Below are 20,722 nucleotides of genomic sequence, written 5' to 3' on the forward strand. Positions count from 1 at the left end.
CTCGTTATCTGTCCGTGGCAGCTGAATACAATTTAAAGCATGAGAGCTGCTGAAGGAAAGGTTAAGCGTTCCCCCGTCCCAAGGTGAAATCCTTTGCCAGGCCTTGCCCACTACACGTCTGGGGAAGGACCAAGTGAGTGGACGTCCAGAGAGGCGGTGAATCAGAACGACAGAGGGTGACCGTGTCGAATGGCGCCTTCCTTTCGGCGGGGGATTCGGCCCACTAGGGGCATTCCCCACCGGTGAGTAGCAGCGCGGACGAGGAGCGAGCCCATCGCGACAGCAGGCGGTGGCCTCCCGCCCGCCCAGCGCCAGCCGCCGCCCCCACCGGCGCTGGGAGGGAGCCCTGCACACGCCCTCGGCGCCCGAGCCCGCGGCCGTCAGCGGCCCGGCGTGCCGCCACCAGCCAATGGGAGAGAAGCCACATTCCCGACGTCCTCTGTGATTGGCTCTCAGCCTGGAGGCGGCGGCGGTGGGTGGGCCTCAGGGCGTGTCCCCGTGTCTGCGGAGCTTGGCGCTCAGACATGTGAGGCTCCCAGTACCGAGAAGGCCGGCCGGCCGCCCGACGCAGCCCAGCGCTTCCGAGGGGAGGCGCCCCATGTGGTGACAGGTGCCCGCGCGGGGGCCACGCGTGAACCGCACTCCAGCTGGACCAAGAGGAAAAGGGGAAGGAAGGGGCCGGGCCGGGACCCCGCCCCTCGCGCTCCGGATGGATGTTCCCGGCCCGGTGTCCCGGCGGACGGCGGCGGCGGCGGCCACCATGCTCCTGCGCACCGCTCGGGTCCCCCACGAGTGCTGGATCTTGCCCACCGCGCTGCTCTGCACTTACGGCTTCTTCGCCAGCCTCAGGCCTTCCGAGCCCTTCCTGACCCCCTACCTGCTGGGGCCCGACAAGAACCTGACGGAGAGACAGGTACGCGCGGCGGGCGGGCGCGGGGTGGCGCGGGGTGGCGCGGGGTGGCCCGGGTGGCGCGGGGTGGCGCGGGGTGGCCCGGGATGGCGCGGGGTGGCCCGGGATGGCGCGGGGTGGCCCGGGGTGGCGCGGGGTGGCCCGGGCGGGCGCGGGGTGGCGCGGGGTGGCCCGGGCGGGCGCGGGGTGGCGCGGGGTGGCCCGGGCGGGCGCGGGGTGGCCCGGGCGGGCGCGGGGTGGCGCGGGGTGGCCCGGGGTGGCGCGGGGTGGCCCGGGCGGGCGCGGGTTGGCGCGGGATGGCGCGGGGTGGCGCGGGGTGGCGCGGGGTGGCCCGGGTGGCGCGGGGTGGCGCGGGGTGGCCCGGGGTGGCGCGGGGTGGCCCGGGGTGGCGCGGTGGCCCGGGGTGGCGCGGGGTGGCCCGAGCGGGCGGAAAGTGTGCGGAGGGGATATGCTTGAAGAAAAGAAGGAGGAGGAGTGAGAAAGGCGCTGGAGCCGCGCAGGAGCCATTCTGGGCAGAGATTTGTGACTTTCCCCAGTTGGGAGGCGGCGCCTGGCTGTGCGTGGCGTTAATTCCTGCGCCTTTTCGGTCCGCTGGATTCCTAGGGCGCGTCTTGCGCGCAGCGCTCCCACGCGGGTCCGGAGCCCCCTTGCACTCGCGCTGCAGGCCGACACGTAGCTGTAATGGAGCTCAGCCCCACTCTGCTCAGACCGGTCCTGCAGTGTCTGCGGGGGAGAGGGGGGACAAGCGGGAAAGGGGGATACATTCGGATAAAAAAGTAAAAGCAGCAAGCTGTACTTTGGACATGGTAAAGGCTTAGTAAATATTTGTAGGGTACCAGACGCTGAGTAACCCCTGCTTTTCTGAAAGGATCTGCCCTCCCCTTACTGCATTCTCTTCCTTCCCATACCTTACAGTAAGGACAGTACAGGGCAACAAGAATCCGTCCTCTTAATTTGGCTTGATTTTTAGTTGGGTGAGGCTGTGTCCAAAGATATGCTGTCCCCCACCCCCCACCCACCTTCTGGGATACAAGCAGATACTTAGATGGTATCAGAGAATTGGCACATAATTAGTTGGCACATGATTGGCACAAAATAGTTTTTCTTGCATCGTGAATTGTTTCACAGATGTTAGCTTTGCTCCTCCACTGCAGGATGAGATCTTGCAAAGCTTCTGTACCTCTGTGATGTTCAGAGTGGTTGAGAGCCTGGAGTCCATGATCAAGAATCTCATGCTGATTGGTTTTCCCTAGATGACGGGTTTATAAGTAAAAAAACTTCAGAAGTGCGTTGTGTACTTTAAAATGTGTTTAACTCTTACAGTGTACAGTCGATCTCAACTCTTGCTTTTTGAAGAAGAATATTAACTGAAAAAGGGACTGACCTCAAAGAGCTCCCCACAGAACCAACATAAAGCAGGTTCAGCATCCTCTCCCTTGAGCGTTACGAAGCGTCAGAACTGAGATCTGGTATTCCTTTCTGGAACACTACAAAGGGTGAAAGCTGAGTGGTCACTTGTTATCTGGTCCTTTTTTCCTATGCCTGCATCTCTTCCCATTGTGAAATGCTCCTCCCATCTAAACCTCACTCTTCTCTCTGCGGTTGGTAGTCACCTCTTTTGAGCAGGAATCAGTATGCCAGCATAACAGGTTACAGCAGGGTGTAGCTGCTCATAGCCCACTTGGTTGTTGCATGCATTGCTCCTCCATTTTCCAGGGCACTTACCAGGGACTTGAAAGTCAGCGTTGAATCCAGGATTGCGGGTTTCATTTGAGTTTCTCGTTTCACCTCTAGCAAGCATTATGGACCCTTCTATTTCTCAGTTTTATGCACCACTCCACAAGGGACGGTAACAGTTATTCATGACCTATTGGAATTTTAATATGGATCAAAAACAATAAAATGGAAAGGCCCAACTCTTGCAAACAGAATGATTTCATAAGAAGAAAATTACTGCAGTAAAGATGAGAGAGAAGGATCCCGGACACTCAGAAGCACCACTGACTCTGAGATGTAGCCACTGAAACTGACATGATACTGCTAGTGAGCTGCTAATAATTAAAGTTTCATGGGAACGGCCATGTGATCTGCACTTTGTGTGCCTTGCCTGACCGAGGAGCAGAAGTACGTGGGGGAGAAACATTCTCAGTGTTGATATTTGAAAGCCGATCTGTTTTGTCACGTGCCCCTGGGCAAAGAGTTGCTGTGCTATGTGCCATCATGTGCCCTGTCTTACCAGAAAGCTTTCTAAGGAGAGTGAAGTATGTTCAGGGGACATAGGAATAAAGCAGGGGTGCCAGGCCCAGTAAATATTTGCTGGTTGTGTAACAAAAACACAGCGCCCTTTTGTTATTGCAAATTAGATGAGGAAGAGAGCAGGGTGTAGAGAGAAAGTTAGTCTTGGAAAGGGTTGTCGTTTGTCTCTGAGGCCTTGGGAATCACTGCGGTCTGCTGGTTATGCAGTGTGGCTCTGTTTTGAATTTCCAGGTGTTTTGAAATTCTAATAACCGAAATAAAAAGAACAATGTGTTCTCCTTCCAGACTGCTTGTTTTCATCAATGGACAGTGAAATAAGAAATATTACATGATTTTTAGGCAAAGTGAATGTCTAATCCTGGTCAGTGATATTTATGTTGAAGTTTGTATTTCCTCCTGAAAGACTTTAGGGCCAAGTTGGATCATCTTAAATAGAGCTATTGTTAACCGTGTCCAAAGACAAAAGGAGGAAAGAAAGGACAGAATTTTCTCTATTTTTCTACCCTCAAAGGATTTTTTTCTTAGATTTCAGGAAAAACCTTAACTTGCTTTAGGTACCACTTTATAAGTTTTAAGCAGGTTAAAATGTGACTGTATTCCAATAGTTGAAAGCCAAACTTTTAATAAAATAGAGTTCTTTATCTCCAAAAACTTTTTTATCCTTTCATCTTTTTCAGCATGTGATGTGACAGACACTCACTATCTTTCTTTGATTTTTGAAAGAAATAGTCCACCTGTTCTGCCTGATATTTAGAGCCTTGCAGAATCGGGCTCTTCCCTCCGTAGCATCCTTACCTCCCATTTATGACATGCTTCTTCCCCTTGCCTTCTTTCACATAACCCGGGGTCCATCCATGTTGTAACTCCAGCATATCCACAGTCTCGTCTGTTGGTCTGTACTTGAAGATGTGATCTCTGCTTGGAGTAATCTTCCCATACATATCTGTTGCTGTCTCTCTGTTAGCCTCTCACTTCCTTATCCTTCAAGGTCCACCTCACAGACCCAACCCCATATTTCCTGTCTCCCTATCAATATGTGTACATATATTCCTCAGTAGGTTCCGAACTCCTGGAGAACTGAGACTTCATTTTATTATTTTCTTTTTTGTGTGATTCCCCCTACAGCTTGAAAACAGTGCAAATAAGTGCTTACAGACTAGTTGTTTAATTGAAACTTGATTCTAAGTCTGAATTATAAGTTAAAATCGGACATCTGTTTCCTGTTAACTTTTGTCTCAGAGGAAAGCACAAACAAACTCAGATCCAGAGTTGTGAAAGGTACCTTAGAATCAAATCAGTTCCCTTTGCTCGCATGGCATATTTTACCTGAGATAAGAAGGCATGTCCAGGGTCTGGACAATAAGAGTCGGTAATGTGTACATTTTTTCATTCAAGATTCAAAGTATTCATCACAGAAGCACTTTCTGCTTCACAGCTTCTCTTTGGCGTTGAAAGAGAAGGGATCTTTGGAGACCCAGGGTCTAAACTCTGGAGGTGGTGTGGTCTTTTATCTCTTCTGAGTGCCCTATAAAAGCATCTCAGTGCAGGTTGGAAAAGCTGCCCTAAGCGTTACAGGTAACACTGGAACATAGCAGATGATCAGTAATGGTTTTCTGACGAGAAATGAGGCATTTAAATGTAGTGTAGTAGATTCAGAATATCTGGGTTCAGTTCTGCCAGTTACCAGCGGGGATAACTTTGGACAATTTACGTAACCTTTCTCAAAGGCCAAGTTTTCTCAGTTGTAAAATAGAGATGATGAAAGCAAAGTTAGGGTTGTGTGGGTTAAATGCAGTCGTGCAGGTCAGGGGAATAGCGTGTCATGCAGCGTCTAGTGCTGGTGATACTGTGACAGGGACATTCATTGTGGCGTGATCTCTGTCCATGGAAACACATCTGATTTTGTATTTAAGCTAAAGAGAACCCATCTGGTCGTTTTCCTCCTCTTGCCTTTATGTTTGTTTCTACTTGGCATGGGCAAGTCTGGCGACGTTCCTTTTCCTCACCTTCATTGTCTAAATCGTGGCTTTGTAGTAGGGCTAGGAGCAGACTTATAAGTGTGTGCCCTTTAAATTGTTAATGAAAAGGATAAGGTTTATGCAATGAGAACGTGGCAGTGAATGATTTGGGACGACAGTTATTGAAAGGTACATAACATCTCAGTACAGACCATCTGACTGGAGTGAAGAGGTCAATTAAAGTCTGAAGAGGTGTAGAAAACAAAAGCAGATGGGGTGTTGCAGGAGATGCCAGAGGGTGTTGTAGAGGAAAGGTGTATGGCTCATAGCTTTGTGGTGCTGTTGTGTTGGGAAAACATGTTTTGGGAAATGGCAAGGTGAAGAAACATGCTGAGTCAAAAAGGAGGCGCTTGCAAACTTCAGAAAACTGTCGGAGCGTATCTGCAAAACTAGAGGCCAAAAAGGAGTGGGAAGTTGATAACTGAAAAGCCTGTCAGAACCTTCTCTCCTCCTGGCCTTCATCTCAAGGTTATCGCCATTGGTTTTCATCTTTCGATCTGGTCATGCCTGCCAAGAGCACTTCGTTCCTCATTTGCTCAAATTTCCATAGTGTGAATGAGAATCCTTTCTACAGTTCTCGATTATTCTTTCATACACATATTCAGGTGCAAGTGGAGGTTGCTAAATGACTCACAAACACAAATTAGGCCACAATTCACGAAGGTGGGGCTGCTGGACAAATCACTTTTGGTATTGGGCCAGTCAGAAACAGAAGTCAAGTCTGGAATACATTTCAGATTGTTTTACTTTTACAGGTGTGCTCTGCACTGGCAAAAGATTTGACAGTAATTGTTTACTTTGGGGTTCCTCTAAAACCTTACAACAGCCCATTTTACACTTGCTAAACTGAGGTACATACATGAGAGTTAAAAAGAGAGTCACCCTTAGACTTAGATATTCAAAGTCTAGGGTTGCATTGCTCCGTCACAAAGTATTTAGCCTGTTATCAAGACGACCTTTGAGAAAGCACTTAAAAATTGGGCCACTGATCCAGACTTTGACATGATCGTTTAAAAACTGACTGACTTACACCCCTAGGATCTTGCTAGAATCTTGCTAGACACTGGGCAGGTATAAGAGGAGAGAAAAGCCTCCTACAGTGACTGTTATTGGAAGAACGGGGATGACGGTTCAGTCAATCTCCCTACTTCATATGGTTCCAGTGGTCTGTGTGTCTGCTTCTGTCCTCAAGTCTTCAGACCTATGAATGAAGTGGATTAAGTGGTTTAATGTATTCTCTCATTTAATCCTGTGCAAGAAATAACCCTGTGGTGTGGGTCTTCTCCCTCCTTTACTAATGACGGAGATTAAGTCGAAAGGGAACGGAAAGAAACTTGCCTAGGATCATATAGCAAATGATGGAACTAAAATTCTAGCAGGGGTCTTAATGGTTTAAAGTTTATTCTAAAGATTATTTCTACTATATCCCCATCTGAAAAATACCTTAAAAAGAAAACAGCAAGCACTTCTGTGTTTTTCATATTACAGACAAGCGGAGGACATCAAAGTTGCCTATAATTCTATCATCCACTGATAGTTGTTCAGATAGTTTTATTTTGTTTGCTTATTCCTGTGCTCCCAAGGAAAGGAAACTTAAAATCAGAGGAATCAAATCAGTCCGAATAAGTCAAACAGAAGGATCAAGGTTCCCCGTCCTCTGGCTAGAAGTAAGAACTGACGATTCCAAAGCAGTTATTGAGCCAAGTACCTTATAAGAGTATGCTGTCCGTTAGGTTGTACAGAAGAGTCCACCTTACAGAACCTAGAAGACAGTGGTTCTCCACTCTGCCCGTATTAAATCTCCTGGGAGGTTTCTGAAAAATGCCTCTGGCTGAGAATCGAAATGTTTCAAGCTCATTGGGAAAGGGGCAACCATGGTTAAGAACGTGCTGTGAGGTAACGGGAGACGGGAGCACAAAGCATTACTATCAGGAGAGCTTTGAACGTGCGATCATACCCGTGCTGGCAGCTCTGGCTGTCTTCCAGGATGAGGAAGACTTTGAACGAGGCCTGGATGAATGGGGCAGATTTTAAGAAAACGATGCAGGGTGGAAACGGGGAAGTATATTCCCAACAATGTTAGAACTGTTGCTGAGATTTCTTCAGTCGATAAGGATGAGGTATTTGAGGTGTTGGTAAGCTGTTTTAGAAGAACAAATCGTGATTATGCCAGGTCCTGTGATGTCCCTGATGGGTTTAATCTCTTTGTCTCGCAGGTCTTCAATGAAATCTACCCAGTCTGGACCTACTCCTACCTGCTGCTGCTGTTCCCTGTGTTCCTCGCCACAGACTACCTCCGTTACAAGCCCGTGGTCCTGCTGCAGGGACTCAGCCTCATCGTTACATGGTTCATGCTGCTCTACGCCCAGGGACTGCTGGCCGTGCAGTTCTTGGAATTCTTCTACGGCATCGCCACAGCCACTGAAATTGCCTATTACTCTTATATCTACAGTGTGGTGGACCTGAGCAAATACCAGAAAGTCACAAGTTACTGTCGGAGTGCCACCTTGGTGGGCTTCACAGTGGGCTCTGTCCTAGGGCAGATCCTCGTCTCGGTGGCAGACTGGTCCCTGTTCAGCCTGAATGTCATCTCTCTCACCTGTGTTTCTGTGGCTTTTGCTGTCGCCTGGTTTCTGCCGATGCCACAGAAGAGCCTCTTCTTTCACCATGTTCATCCCACCTGCCAGGGAGTGAATGGAATCAAGGTACAAAACGGCGGCATTGTTACTGACACGTCAGCGTCCAACCACCTCCCCGGGTGGGAGGACCTTGAGTCAAAAATCCCTCTAAATGTGGAAGAGCCTCCCGTGGAGGAACCAGTAAGTTCCGTTTCACATGTCTCCTGGTTGCTACTCTGGGGGCCAGCCCCGTGGAGAAAAAACAGACAGGAAACCCCATCTTGCTCAACCTTGTATTCATTTGAATTCAGGTTTAATCCTGAGTCAGCTGGTTGGTTCATTCGTTCATTCATTGATTCTAGTTAAGGTTGATTTAAATTAGAGATGACAAATGTATTTTCCCTTGGAGTGAATGACCTTCAAGCTCAGACTGGCCCAAATTTATATTGCTTGTATCAGAAATGTCTTAGAAGCCACAGTAAGGGCTGTCTCTTCTTCATCTTTCAAGCCTCAGAACTTGGCATACAGAAAAAGCACTCAGACAATTATGTTAAATGAATAGATGAAATGATTCCAATAAGTGATGAATATCTGCTTCCAGTTTCTGAATTGAAGCCCAGAGTATTTAATGATAGGAATAACCGTCTTCTTCTGTGCTGGAAATGATATCTGATATTTAATTCCAAATGATACTTTGCCGAAGTGGGGTCGTAATGAATAGTAGAGAAGAGAATGAAAAGAGGAAAATTTTAAATGATGAGATTAATATCAGCAGTGTGACTATGAAAGTGTCTCTTAGAAGAAAGGTATGGCATCACAATAATTCATCCATTCTCTCATTGCCTCCCCTAGTCATTCATCCTTTTATTTTCTTTTTAATAACAGCTTGTTATCTTTCTATCAGTTTATAAGCTATGGGGGGAGGAGAGATTCATTCCAAACATACTGACTTAGTCTTAGCTTTTCTGGGAATTGTTTGAAAATCAGCCTGTTAATATTCCAGCTTTGTAGACGGGCTCTGTCAGCCATAAAACCAAACTCCATAAGCTTTGTAGGCTGGGTGAGAGTAAAGGACCAACGGGAATGGTCTGGCTCTCCACCTCAAGTTTACCCAGATTGCTTCAAGGTGACACGTCTGATAGCCTCACGGAAAATTCCTCTCTTTTGCCCATTCTCCTCCTTCACCTCTGGTTACTACTTCAAATATAGCTTGTATCGCAGTGGGTGACACTCAGGAAACTCACTTTGATCATTAGGGCACATGTGGTCAACGTCAGTCAAAGTTGCTGGGACTAATTAGACGTGAAATACTGATTTCTTCATAATTTGTTAAGTGATGTTGGAGGATCAACATAATCATTTGCTAGATCTCATATAGTAGAAAAAAGAAGAAGAACCTTTTTAAAAATCTGTTTCAAATGTGTTAAAATGCCTTTAGCAAAGATTAATTTGTGTATACATATATATTTTTTAAATATGAACATACAGCCATAGTTCTGAACATGTTTATAGACCGGTGAGTTTTAAACTTTTTTGAACATGAATAAGAAACACATTTTACATAGCAACCAGTACATATATAGGTATGTATATATTTTATATATAACTGAAACAAAGGTTTTATAACACAATATTTTATCCTGCCACATTCTGTACAATTTATTTTTATAATGCGATCATTGCCCACTAATGCAATGGATAATAAGCATTTATCACCTAATAAGTTGAAACCTACAGTTTAAAAAACTCTGTGCTAGACCAACTTGATGTTTGTTGCTTATAGATATGCAAAATATCAGTACGTGACATGCAAAATAATTATAAAATTTCAGAGTCAGAAGTGATTCTAAGCATAGGTCAAAGAACAATCAGAGAATCTTAAAGTTACAAGGGACTTTAGATCTTGTCAACCCTCTCATTTCAGAGATAAGGATTGGGATCAGAGATTAGTGACTTGTGCAGAATTACCCAAATATGCTCCTAAACATAAATTAAGAGTGTATGTCAGATTCACTTCCACCTGTACTTTGCTCCATGTAGTCTTTTGCTGGGGTGACAACATGGTCAAAACTATCATGTTGACTACAGTGTGGTAAAAACCGTGTTTCTCCGGAAATAAGATCTAACCGGAAAATAAGCCCTAGCATGATTTTTCAGGATGACATCCCCTGAACATAAATGCTGATGTGTCTTTTGGAGCAAAACTTAATATAAGACCCGGTCTTATTTTGGGGGGAAACATGGAATTAGGATTCAAGTCAGTTCCATTATGTCCTTGGCTCTGCTGTTGACGCCGTAACATGCGAACAGTGCTGCTTGACAGCTGTACAGCCCTCAATTACTGTCTATCTTTGACAAACGTGAAGGAAAGTCAGTATGGATTTTGGAAATCTTAGTACCATTTTAAGTTGACACAGTCCATAATTGAAGCATAAGTCATAACGGTAGTAATTAGGGTAAAGAAGAGTGTGTAGGGAGGTAGGTGGTTTGATCCTGATTTAATAGAAAGGGAAAATGAAGTAGGAGTCATACAGGGTAATGGGCTAGCAAGTGGTATGGAGAAGTAATGGTTACTAAGAGCATTGAAATAGCTTTCTGAAAAGCTGATGTCTGAGTTGAGACCTATGCGACATAAAGGAACCAGCCCTGAAAATCAAAATAAAGGGCAGTCCTGACTGATAGAACCATATTCTGACTTTCCTTCAAGCTTGTCAAACTTATTCTCGAAAATAATCCATGTCGCCATTGGTTTGGCTATAGACAAATCCCTCTCTGCACATAACTGAAATAAGTAAAAAGTGGCATTTAATTTGGTATTGTAAACATCGAACTATACCTATTAAAAGGTTCTATTGAAAGGAGGAACTACACAAAAATTAACTCAAACTGGATTAAAGACTCGAATTTAAGGCCTGAAACCATAAAACTCCTAGAGGAAAACGTAAGCGTAAGCTTCCTGACAGTGGTCTTGGCGGTTACTTTTTTAATCTGATGCCAAAAGCAAAAGCAGTCACAGCAAAAATAGACAGGTGGGAAGACATCAAACTCAAACGCTTCTGCACAGCAATGAAAGCAGTCAACAAAATGAAACGGCAGCCTGGAGAAATAGGAATAGGAGAAAATAAGTGCAAACCATAGATCTGATAAGGGGTTAATATCCAAATTATATGAAGAACTCATAACAACGCAACACCAAAACAACAACAACAACAAATCCTAACAATGCAATTTGAAAAATGGACAAAATATTTGAATAGACATTTTCCCAAAGAAGATATATAGATGGCCAACAGGTACGTGAAAAGATACTCAGCATCTCTAATCATCAGGGAAATGCAAATCAAAACAACAGTGAGACATTACCTCACACCTGTTAGCATGGCTGTTCTCAAAAAGTTAAATAACAAGTATTGGGGAGGATGTGGAGAAAAGGGAACCTTTGTGCCCTGTTGGTAGAAATGTAAATTGGTACAGCTGCTATGCAAAACAGTATGGATGGTGCTCAAAAACTTAGAATAACCATATGATCCAGAAATTCCACTTCTGGGTATTTATCTAACGCAAAAGAAAACACTAACTCTAAAAGATGTCTGCACCCCCATGTTTATTGCAGCATTGTTACGATAGCCAAGATAAGGAAACAACCTAAATGTCTGTCCATCAATGGATGAATGGATAAAGAAGGAAAAAATATATATATGTGTTTGTGTGTGTGCGTATACTTTGCCAAAGTGGGGTAGTAATGAATAATAGAGAAGAAGAGAATGGAAAGAGGAAAATTTTAAATGATGAAATTAATATTAGCAGTGTGACTATGAAATTGTCTCTTAGAAGAAAGGTATGGCATCACAATAATTCATCCATTCTCTCATTGCTTCCCCTAGTCTCTCTCTCTCTCTCTCTCTCTCTCTCTCTCTCTCTCTCTATCTCTCTCACACACACACACACACACACACACACACACACACACACACTTAAAGGAATATTCAGCCATGAAAAAATGAATTTTTGCCATTATGACATGGATGGACTTCAAGGTCATTACGCTAAGTGAAGTAAGTCAAAAAGAGAAAGTACCATATGGTCTCACTTATATTTAGAATCTAAAAGCAAAACATGCACACACAAGCTCGCACGTACAGAGAACAGATTTGTGGTTGCTAGAGGTGGGGGTTGCATGGAAGGTGAAATGGGTGAAGTGGGTCAAAAGGTACAAACTTCTAGTTGTAAATACATCCTGGGGCTACAATGTACAGCATGGTGACTATAGTTAATAATACTGTATTGCATATTTGAAAGTTGCTAAGAGGATGGATCTTTAAAGTTCTCATTACAAGAAAAAAAGTTTCTAACTGTATGGTGACTGATATAATCATTTTGCAATGTGTACAAATATTAAATCATGTTGTACATCGGAAACTAATATGTTAGAGGGCAATTAGACCTCAATTTAAAAATAAAGGAAAGGGGCTGATTGCAGGATTGTGTAATCTCTGTACATCTGGAGCATTGAGGTCATGCAGGACATATGGCCTCCACCGAGAGGCTTGAATCATACTGGTGCCCTGGGTGTTGTCACCCTGTAACATGGCTCCTGTGACACATCCTGGCTCTGACATGCTGCCTCATGGTCCGCAAACCTTTGGCCCCTTTGGATTCTCTCCTTTGCATTTTCGTGTTCACCACAAACGTCTAATTTCCTATTTCTGAGCAAGCCTCAGGAATTATGGCAACCTGTGGTAGATTGGACCTTCGATTCAGGTGGATCAGAGAGGACTCATGGGGTGTCTGGAATCTCACACTGACTTCTTGGCAGAGCCTAGCTATGGTGCATAGCTCAGTAATGTCTTGATTCACTCGATTATAAGCATAGTAGCTATGTGGCTTCATTGTATTAGTAATACTTCCTATAAATATGGGGTCACATGAAAATAAGGAAGAAGATCACAGTCACTAATTACCCCACTGCTCAGAGAGAACTGCTAATGTTTTGGTCTGTTTCTTTCTAAGATTTCTGCCTTTTCTACCTGTTTCTGTTCAATGAATCTGTCAGTAATAAGGACAGGAGGCTCTCACTGAGGGACTCTAACTGAACAGATTTCATAGGGTTGTGATTACTGCTGATTCTTAAAGCTGCTTGCACCTGTGGGGAGATGTGGACTGCCGTCTCCTTTCGGCTCAAGCATGCAATCTGACCGCTTTGCACCTTCGTTTTGTAAACTACCTCCTTGGCTAGGTTATTACACACAGCTGTGCTCATGTTCATAGAGTATTTACAGCAAACATTGTATGAGAAGGAGGGTTTTTCCCCCTGGGGATAAATATAATTGCCAAGTTTATACATGTGTGTTTTCCCAAGCAAAGAGTGAAGTCTGTCACATAGAAAACTGAGTCTTTCCATTGTTCTCTGTGCTGTTGCCTTCACCATGTTGGTGCTTTCTCCCTTTTCGCTGTGTAGGAACCCACGCCTGACCGGCTTCTCGTGCTGAAGGTGCTGTGGGATGACTTTTTGATGTGCTACTCCTCTCGCCCTCTGCTCTGCTGGTCGGTGTGGTGGGCCCTTTCCACCTGCGGCTATTTTCAAGTCGTGAACTACACCCAAGGCCTGTGGGAGCAGGTGTTGCCTTCTCGCCATGCTGCTATCTACAACGGTGGTGTGGAGGCCGTTTCAACACTACTGGGTAGGCAACACAGGGTGTCAGGGGGTGGCTGGGACGGCGGGGGGAGGGGTTCCTCTGGTAGTTAAGTGAACCGCAGTCAGATTTCTTCTGCCCTCCCAAAGTTGAAATGGCCCCAAAGAGTGATTGACTTACTCTGAGCTCTGACTTTATGATTAGGAGGAGAATTGAGAAGTGGTGAAGGATTAGACTAACAAACTTGAATTCTTTATAACCTTTGAGAAACCTAATGTAATGATTTCAGATCCAAGTTTCCATCATCTCGGATTTGCTAGGTGCTTTTGGCACATGATGTAAAACTGAGGAGCAATAAGTAATACTTAAACAATAGCTATTGTACGTTGTGTTAATATGTGCTAGGTGCTAACCTAAGGGCTTTCTGCATATTGACTCTGCTCTCACCAAATTCCAAGAAGGGTGCAGTTGTTATCCCCATTGCACAGTTAAGCAAACTGTGGACAGATGTCTACACCACTTGCCCGAGGTCATACGGATGGTAAGCAGTCAAGTGGAGACTGGAACGGGCAGCCTGTGTCACTGACCATCATATTCTATTGTCCCTTTCTAATTTGCTGGCCGACCTCGTAAGTTTTTTGGAAGACTTTACCTGATTTCTGTCAACACTTAGAACTGTGCCTGACACTTAGAAAGCACTCCATCCATGATAGCTGCAAATCACCATCATTTTAGCGAAGGGCAGAGATGTCCTTCCGCCATGTTCTTAGCTGCTCCTAGTAGAAGAGATCACGCGTCCTGCCAGGCTGCCAAGCTTGAAGCAGCGGTGCTTTTTGACTCTTGCCTCTGTGTTGGCCTCAGAAAGCTTTTCCTTGGCAGCATTTCTGTGTCTGTGCTCTCCTTTGCCCTTTCACTGCCAACTGCCCTAATTCATTTCTTGTCATCCCACTGGCTCCATATTCTTTATTCCATCAAGTCCAAATTCTCTGCCTGACTTTAAAGGTCTGCGTCATCTTGAGTTACCCTCCTAACATGTAATCATCTGCCTTTTTAATGTATTGAAATAGTAGTGATTTCGCAAAATAACTGAGTTGCACGTCCCTTTTTGTTTGGTAGGTGCTGTTGCTGTGTTTGCAGTCGGTTACATAAAAATATCCTGGTCCACTTGGGGGGAAATGACCCTGTCGCTGTTTTCTCTGCTGATTGCTGCCGCTGTGTACGTCATGGACACTGCGGGGAACATCTGGGTGTGCTACGCGTCCTACGTGGTCTTCAGAATCATTTACATGTTACTCATCACCATAGCAACGTATGTGTTTCCCTTTCAAAGAAGCCTGAGCAAAAGTTGTGACAGGACAAGCTTTTTGGTTTCTGTACAAAAATTAAATTTTCGAATTAAAAGACTCAAGAGCACTGTGAGACGAAGGAGGGCATCCCAGACGTGGGTACAGTATTCCAGGGACAGAATTAAAAGTGGAGGAACCAGTGGGTGAGGAAGCAGAAGAGTTCCACCTGGAAGGGACCACTGTTACCTCTGCAGATGGGAGGAAGCCTTGCATTGTTTGTTTTCTCCCCAGGAAGCGTTTGGGCAAGGTTCATTTATTTCCTTGTTCACGGGTTCCTGCTGCTTCCAGATGTTTGCATGAGATTTACATCATTTCGAAACAAATACTTTGAACTTGGTTGGGAAGGAAGCTGACAAGCTGACGATAAAAAGAAGGGGGTGCTCTTCACATTTGGAGTAAAAAACTGTAATTCCCCGGGGAGAAATTCTGTCTGTTCATTCTTTGTTTTTTAAGTTTTCAGATTGCTGCGAACCTCAGCATGGAGCGCTACGCCCTGGTGTTTGGTGTAAACACTTTCATTGCTTTGGGACTGCAGACGGTGCTCACTCTCATTGTAGTAGACGCCAGTGGCCTTGGCTTAGAAATTACCACGCAGGTAAGACCTGTCTGGGCACTGAAGATATTACAGCTTGATCAGGGGGACAGAAGTGGAGCATGCCTAATGAAAACACGTTCAAACAATACAGACAGATAGAAAAGAAAAAAGAAAAGTGTTCCCTCCTTCCTTCAGTCATCCCCCATCCGTACGCAGTTCTTCGCAACCTGGAGCACGTTGAGACCATCACCTTTTTAATGAGGCCCTAGAACGATTCTGATCGTAACTGACCAGCTCGTTGGAGCTGAGGGCTAACAATGGTTCCTTCCAGGCGGAGCTCTTCTGCTTCTTCACTGGCTGTTTCCCTCCCTTTTTAATTCTGTCCCTGGAATACTGTACCCCATGTTTGAGATGCCCTCCTTCATCTCACAGCTCTCTGAGTCGCTTCCCTTTGTTTAAAGTCCCCCTCACCCAAATACCAAGGTGGTGACTTGCTGTTGATAAATAGCATTATGATTCGTAGTGTGACTTTCTGAGAGAACACCTGCAGGAACACCCAAGACAACAATGTGGATACTTCTCTTCATTCAGGCGTCCTATGCTTGTATGTGCCCTCATGCATTGTGAGTTTGTAGGTAGGGTTTGGTCTATACTTTGGCAAAGTGGGACAATAAATCAAAAAGTGCCTACCCCACCCCAGGCTGTAAGATTCCTTCTCCATTATTCCCTCCATACTTAACGTAGTAGTTTTCTTAGACTACAGAGACCCAATACATTATCAGTAATTAACTTTGTTTTCACTGAAGAGGTCTAAAAGAGAAATAATAATGATAGGTAATGTGCATTGAGCGCTTTCTATGTGCCAGGTACTTTATACAGAATTTTGCACTTGTCAGGATTAGACGTGGAGAAAATGAGCCTGAAAGCTAAGTAATACCCGGTGTTGGTTAAGGTCACGCAGTCAACACTAGTGTGGCAGAGCTAGGACTTCAACCAGCATCTAACTCTAAAGCCTACTGTCCCCCACTGCATCCTGCTGTCTCAAAAAGGTTGGCGGGGAGGGGTACAGAGCAGTGGGAGCTTATTTTCTGTACATCACCCAATTGCTACCGGCAGTAAAAACCTCGAGAAGCCCTGTCAAGTGTTGACTGCTTACATCTGGGATAGAGGGTAGGAGAGAAACTAAGTCCTCGTCATCCTGCTATAAAAATGGTGGGTTTAAACACGTGGAATACTAGAATTTTGTGGGCTGTGCTGAAACTGTCATGATTAACAGGTATCCTGTAGGAAAATGTATCCAAAGTTTTAAACTTCTGATTCAAAGACTTAGAGCAACTCTTCTTGCACCCATGAACCAGCTTATAAGTATTTAGTAAGTTAAGAAGAATATGATGATGATGTTGATAAACTATGTAGTCACATTAAAAAGTTGGTTTAGAGAAGATTCTTATAAAAAGTAATCCTACAATGAAATATAATTGACTTTCTACTGTCGGCCTTTGGGGAAGCACAGAAGTTCTTGATCTTCAGAACCTGGCTTGTCATACCCACCTATCGCCTTGAGGGTGATTCAGTTATAACATCAGAAACAAAAATGAAAACAATAGTATTAACCGTTGTGCTAATAAACAATTACATGCATGATCTCATCTCTTCCCAACAACCCTGTGAAGTAGGAAATGTGAATTCCATTTCCTAAATGGAGTCAAGGCTCAGAGATTAAGTATCTCAATCAGGGTCACATGGCTAGTCAGGATGTCGGCAGGATCCGCACTCAGGCCCTCGGGCTTCAGGACCTCCGTGCTCTGCTGCCTCTGTGTCTTCAGCACCTGGCACATATGGCAAGCACACGGGTTTTTGAAATTTTGTTGAGAAACGGAGTATCCTTTAATTATAGAGCGTTTTACATCTGTGTACCCAAACAGCTCATCTTCTACTTGATAATTCTATCAATTCTTTCCCCCCTTCAGTTCCTGATCTACGCAGGTTATTTTGCACTCATCTCTGTGGTTTTTCTGGCTAATGGTGCAGTCACTGTTATGAAGAAATACAGAAAGCAGGACGATCCAGAATCAAGTTCTCAAGTAACCACTTCATGATACACTGCTGACGAGCTTCTTCTGACAGCAAGGACCCTGCACAGCAGCTGTTCCTGGAGATATTTAATTTTTTAATTTGTAGACATGTATTTATGAATGTGCATTTCATGGCTTCAAAGCAGCCATTGACTATACTTGTGTCCTATAGTAACATAATACTGTTCAGAGGAGCCAGAAGTAAAGTTTATTTCGTGGATTATTGAAGGATGACTTTAATCTGATTCAATAGTCAACTTGATTTTGAAAACCAAGTAATCAAGAACAATCGAGCAGCATGCGATGGTGTATACTTGAGAGCAAGTTGAGTCTGGTGTGGCATAGGTCCGTACTCCTATATCTGATGTGCCAGAAGGTTGGCCTGGTAGGACCAGGGCTTCACAGGGGCCACAAGATGTTACAGGTCGGGGCAGAAATACGTTCTAACAGCACCTGCCTCTGTCCAGCTTAGTTCTCGTTTCTGTGTTAGTCGTGTGCATTTGTTTTTCCAGATGAAAGTTGTTCCTATTACTGGCAGTGTTTGCTCTGCTTGGGTGTTCTGTCCTGTAAGGAGTGTGTCATTTCTAATATTGTTATTTTAAAAAATTCATTGTATGAATGTTCTCAGTTCCCATCTTGACAGTTAGATGTTTGTGTAGATTTTCTTTAGAAGTACATTTTTGTGTTATTCATATGCTTCCCAGAGAAGCTCATTTAGTTAGAAAATAGGGCAAGTTTTGAAGCCTGCTAATAAGCTAAATGAAGAGACGTAATCAGAAAACTCAAGGTAGGTTTTCTTGTCTTTTATTCTTCAGTATGAAGGACCATGAATTCCATGATGAAAAGGTAGAATATGGGTTAAAAGACACAACTGGCCCATTTTGTATTTGCATTTCCTTTTATTTCCAAAATAAAATGAAAAAGTCGTTTTAAAAATAATTTCATCCCCATTTATAGCTTTTATATTATTTGCCCTTCTTATCCAAGATAAAGATGTCATTAGGCGCTGGATTATTCCAAGCGTTTTTCACGAACTGAGCCTCTTTTTGATTTATTTCAATGGGACAGGAACTAGGACAGACAATTCCTGTGTTTTGTACATTAAATCTACCTTTGCTTCTAAGGATGGATCATCCTGAATGCTTAAAATAACAATTGCTAGTGATTCCATTTCCAAGTTGCTTGAAAAGATATCATTCTGTATACATTTAATTCTCAGATCAGCCTACCACGTGGCTGCTAGAATATGTGAGACATGAAAACTATTTTAAAGCCAACTTTGTTGCCTTATCTTGAAAAGAATCTAGGTAGCTGCTGTCAACTGGAGTGTTAACTTTTTTAGAACGACACAGCTAAATAGTGTGAATAGTGTCAAGACTGTAAAATTGACATATTTATTTGGTGTAAGCAAGAACTTTAGAAGCAAATGAAGAGGATACGAATTGGTTCTCTTCAACCTCTTTTTGCATATAGGGAAAAGAAGGAAGAGAAGGGGAAGTGATGTCATAAAAGTAGCAGCCTTGAATTTTATATTTTGCCTCTTTTTTTTTTTGCTACATAGGGAATTGTTTACTCAAACAAGTAGAAAAGTGGTGTTTGAGGGATTTTATTTAACGATTTTAATAAAAATGGACTGTGGTACAATCAAATTGTTCATGTTACCAAAGCAGTATTTTCCTGGAATTTAATTCGAAGTTTGTGGCATACAGCTGGAGCCATCTTGGTGTGCAGCCATATTTCTAGAATGCTGAACCCTATTTGCAAGTTGTACTGTATGCAGTTTTGCAAAGAAGTGGAAATAATTTGTTGTACTTTTTATTCAATTCTGTACAGATTATAAAATTATTTTTATTAAATAAATATTTTACAATATATTTTCCCTTTTTAATCAAAATTATTTTAAATTTATCTTTTGCTTCACTAGGATCTTTGGATTACATTTTTAAGTCTTTTAATAATTTCTCCTAAAACAAATTTCATATTGAGCCTTCCCTTCACCTGATCTCTCTAATTAACCTTGTCATCCCATTCACTCTCTCTCCCATTGTTTTGTGATCTTTACCTTTGACTTGTCCCTTATTTCTGTTGTTTTCCTAATTTTTTCTGGCACCACATTGCACTGTTTATTTTTCTTGGCCTTCATCTTGATACCTCTCATCTGTTTTTAAAGGATTCTCCCTTTTAGAAACTAAACAAACCCACGTTCTCTTTCAAGTTAACTGAATTTTAAAAACAAAGGAAATTAAATCAAGGGCAGAAGGTAGCATCTTGTTTGGAAACTTCCTAGCCTCTTTGCTACAGCCTCAAATATTCTGATACCCAGGGAAGCATCTGTTGCCATCAGCTAAGAGTCATTTGTTCATTATATCCTGGGAAACCAAATCAATATTTTCTCACAGTATCCAAATGAGCACCTGCCTTTTAACATCCCATTCCAAAACCTGCTTCGTTAAGGCATTTCATTATCACCAAAGACTTAGAAATTTTCCATGCAAAAACAAACAAACAAAAAAAAAACAACCCAGAGTTTTTCTGTCTTCATGTTTTATGTTCATGTACTTTTTAAAAAACAATGGGCTTTTAGCTATTGCATTGGCAGGAGGCTGTATTGAATCCATCACATATCATTTAAATAACTCAATATGCATATGGCACTAGGGTGTGTTTTGCAACAAAAGACAAACATAAGGCATGGTGGTCCCTGCGCAGAAGGCGGAGTCAGAATGGCATTAAGATGGGGGGGGGACACAAATACAGGGGCGGAAGTGAGCGTTGGTTTGCACTACGGGATGGGAACCCATCCCATCTTCTCTGCCTCTCAGACACGTGCCTCTCAGACACGTGGTCTCGGGCAGGTTACTTACACTTTCCAAGCCACCCCTTTAAAGATGCGCACACCTTCTCGCTCGCCACCGTGACGAGTTGGAAACCAGCTGGAGCACACACCAGACACCTGTTTTCTTTTTTTTGACCACTCTCTTGGGTAACTAAGGGTTGGGTTTTGATTGGTGGGCAAAAGAGGGAGACCCCTAGGGTCAACAATCGGGTCACTAATTCGCAACCTGCTTATCAGGGAAACCGGAACCTCGTGTTTGACACGAAGCAGAAACGAATACACCGAAACAGACTTGGAGACGATGTGGCAGAAACGTCCCCAAACGGGCGAGAGACAGTTACGGGTGGGAAAATTCCCCGCCGAGAGGGCAGGGTGACCCTTCGCCCGTTCCCACTAACGCTCGAGAACCCCGTGGGTGACGCTTGGAGCCCGGCCCCCCCCTTGGGACCCGCCGCCGCCCGACGGGCCCTCCGCGCGCACTGACGAGACGCACCT

At 44.1% G+C, this 20,722-nt stretch overlaps 1 protein-coding gene across 2 annotated transcripts; it reads left to right on the forward strand.

Moving 5' to 3' along the window:
* Positions 1–494: 494 nt before the first annotated feature.
* Positions 495–19,539, forward strand: SLC19A2 (solute carrier family 19 member 2). 2 transcript variants are annotated; one of them, XM_081026143.1, is made up of 6 exons: positions 495–913; positions 7,401–8,003; positions 13,261–13,483; positions 14,552–14,744; positions 15,235–15,376; positions 17,287–19,539. In XM_081026143.1, exons 1-6 carry the CDS (start codon positions 710–712, stop codon positions 17,413–17,415), a joined length of 1,494 nt encoding a protein of 497 aa, XP_080882269.1. In that variant the 5' UTR covers positions 495–709; the 3' UTR covers positions 17,416–19,539. The 2 variants fall into 2 exon arrangements, with proteins under 2 accessions (XP_080882269.1, XP_080882270.1); XM_081026144.1 differs by having other exon boundaries at positions 521–913; positions 7,401–7,889.
* The last annotated feature ends 1,183 nt before the right edge of the window (positions 19,540–20,722 follow it).

Source organism: Rhinolophus hipposideros, assembly GCF_964194185.1.
Source record: "Rhinolophus hipposideros genome assembly, chromosome: 19".
Classification (NCBI taxonomy): domain Eukaryota; kingdom Metazoa; phylum Chordata; class Mammalia; order Chiroptera; family Rhinolophidae; genus Rhinolophus; species Rhinolophus hipposideros.

Excerpts from the sequence above, each read along its gene's own strand:
- SLC19A2 (XM_081026143.1), top strand. The coding sequence starts at position 710 with ATGGATGTTCCCGGCCCGGTGTCCCGGCGGACGGCGGCGGCGGCGGCC. Across the intron at positions 8,004-13,260 it reads AGCCTCCCGTGGAGGAACCA|GAACCCACGCCTGACCGGCT; the intron begins GTAAGTTCCGTT and ends TTCGCTGTGTAG. Across the intron at positions 15,377-17,286 it reads GCTTAGAAATTACCACGCAG|TTCCTGATCTACGCAGGTTA; the intron begins GTAAGACCTGTC and ends TCCCCCCTTCAG.